This window comes from Trachymyrmex cornetzi, unplaced genomic scaffold, assembly GCF_001594075.2.
Source record: "Trachymyrmex cornetzi isolate Tcor2-1 unplaced genomic scaffold, Tcor1.1 scaffold884, whole genome shotgun sequence".
NCBI classification, from domain to species: Eukaryota; Metazoa; Arthropoda; class Insecta; order Hymenoptera; family Formicidae; genus Trachymyrmex; species Trachymyrmex cornetzi.
The window spans coordinates 5,337-8,090 of record NW_017300228.1 but is presented as its reverse complement, the minus strand read 5'-3'; the positions used below and the strand labels follow the sequence as shown (position 1 = coordinate 8,090).

Genomic DNA, 2,754 nt, shown 5'->3' with positions numbered 1-2,754 from the left:
TATAGGAATAAAATTGTTCATTGGACCAATTTTAATGAATTTTTTATTAATACCAATGAATACTTTTATTGTATTTACGTACATTTTTGGTTCAGTGTACGAGTTACAGCAGGTTCTTGAATACTAATAATTACATTTTAATATAACAATTTATTTAAAATACAAAATTACATACGTTTCTTCATCAGGTCATCCTCAGTGTAAAATAAACAACAATTTAACTAATTAAAAATAAAAAAGGTCGCAATATTATAAGACGGTTAATATATAAAACATCGTTAAATTCGTAAACATACTATTATAATAAAGATTTTCAAGGTCATTCGAATTAAAAAGTTGGTAAAGAAATTGATTCTCTTTTCTAATAGCGCGATTAAAAATATATATGTATAAAAGATCGCAATATTATAAATCAGTTAACATAAAAGTATCTAATCGTTAGGGAATCTTCTAAATTTTTTACTTTGACTCCTTTCCCGCGTTATTCTGTATTACTTCTGATTTACAATAGTAATCCTTAAGCTGTAATAAGAAACTGACCAATCGCAGTTGAATTTCTGAGGAAAATAATCGACTATACATAATTGGTCAATTTCTTACATTAAATTAGTACCACTAATGGATAGCCAGATGTGAAATAATTATTTGTGTACTGTTTTGATTAATTTTATTAACCTGCATACATTTTTATATACGTCTGGAATTTCAAGCGAAATGTTCCGACCAGTGTTTCGCCTGTAAGTTTTAGTTTTGAAATTTTTGATACGGCAACCTTACTTAACATAATTTGACTTTTTTCTTCTTCATTTTTGGAACAAAAATAGTCCCAGATGGGGGATGTGAAAAGAGCTGTTAAGGACGCAATAGAACTAGGGTATCGTCATATTGATACAGCTTTCTTATATGGTAATGAGAAAGAGATTGGGGAAGCTATTCGCGACAAAATCAAAGATGGTAGCGTGACCAGAGAGGATCTATTTATTACCACAAAGGTGAGATCAATGCGTAAGCGTGAGCAAAATACGAATATTTATTTTAAACAATATATTTATATTTTTTGACCATTTATTTGAGAAACTCAATTAATACTAGAAATTTAACTGCCTATTACGATCGGAGCTGGATCTTCGTTGCTTTTTAATAATTCAATCTTGAATTACTAATATATACTATATATGTACTTGCATATATACCATATTGTAGTCTTTTTCTAACTGCGCGCCGAATTGTTTTTCCGGACTAAATAAACGTAATTAAAACTACTCTACTAATCGCGAATTAAATTGACAAGCAATTTAATAATTTGATGCTACCATCAAGCATCATATATTATAAAGATGATAATATATAAAAACTGTTAAAAATATGGTATATATGCAAGTACATATATAGTATATATTAGTAATTCAAGATTGAATTATTAAAAAGCAACGAAGATCCAGCTCCGACCGTAATAGGCAGTTAAATTTCTAATATTTATTTTGTCACCTGCTAAATTCCAAATAATTAATTTTTTATAAGGGACACAATAAATATCAAAATTTAAATTAATATTTCATTTTGTAAATTTAATTGTATTTATTTCGTTGCAGTTGTGGAACAATTTCCATAAAGAAGAGCATGTCGTCCCAGCCTGCAAACAATCGTTGGCCAATCTTGATTTAGATTATATGGATCTTTTTTTAGTTCACTGGCCATTTGCTTTCAAGGTAAGTATTGACATCAATGATGTAAAATAGGATGAAATAGAGAAAGATTTTTGTTTCTTTTTTTTATTATATAAGCATATTCGGAATTTGCACGATAATGAGTTGATTTCCAGATATATATGTTTAACTATACAGCATTACCTAATAATTAAGATTTTGTTGTAAACATTGAAGTTAAAAAAATGCATCAGTAATTCTGTTAATCTATGTAAAGTGGAATATGCAATTATATAAATAATATTCATAGTTTCTTATTAATATTAAGAGTGACTAGTAATGGTAAATTCTTATTTACGAAAAAACAGTCATAAATGTTTAACAAATGAATGTTTCAACTCATAATATTTATTTAGAGATATCTTGCAGGAAGGGGATGATTCGTGGCCTTTAGATGCTGCTGGAAATCTTTGCGAATCGGATGTCGATTATTTAGAAACATGGAGAGGAATGGAAGAGTGTGTACATCAAGGCTTAACTCGCAGCATCGGAATCAATAACTTTAACTCCGAGCAAATTACCCGTTTACTCAAATCGGCTAAAATCGCCCCAGTCAATAATCAGGTATGTGGTATCATCTAAATCGTTTCATAAATTTAATTGTATTTGTTTCATAATTATTGCATTTTTTCTGTTAGATTTGTATTTTTGAGCGAATTAATTTATATCTTTTTAATAAATATTTTTTCTTTATGTATATTTGCAAACCTCTTTTAAAAAGATAAAAGGTCTTATATTAACGTAATTTATATCGTATTAAAGCTGCAAGACTTACTAATTAAAAAAATATTTTATTGTAGATTGAAGTTAATATAAATGTAAATCAAGAGAAATTAATTGATTTTTGCAAGAAACATGACATAACGATAACTGCCTATTCTCCTCTGGGACAACCCGGAAATGTATCGGGCATCGACAATAAATTAGATAATCCTATAATATTGCAACTTGCAAAAAAATACAATAAGACGCCGGCGCAAATAGCACTTCGATACGTGGTAAGAAAAAAATTTAAGATTGATAGAACTATTCTTGAGGCTTTCACGGG

General features: G+C 28.5%; 1 protein-coding gene across 2 annotated transcripts in view; it reads left to right on the top strand.

The window, feature by feature from the left end:
- Positions 1-2,754, top strand: part of LOC108769314 (1,5-anhydro-D-fructose reductase) — a 22,644-nt gene that overhangs the window by 18,574 nt on the left and 1,316 nt on the right. For both annotated transcript variants that reach the window (XM_018520223.1, XM_018520222.1), the window contains exons 3-6: positions 825-992; positions 1,593-1,709; positions 2,076-2,270; positions 2,507-2,704. In XM_018520223.1, the coding sequence (XP_018375725.1) occupies positions 825-992; positions 1,593-1,709; positions 2,076-2,270; positions 2,507-2,704 (678 nt within the window). The remainder of the gene's footprint in view (positions 1-824; positions 993-1,592; positions 1,710-2,075; positions 2,271-2,506; positions 2,705-2,754) is intronic.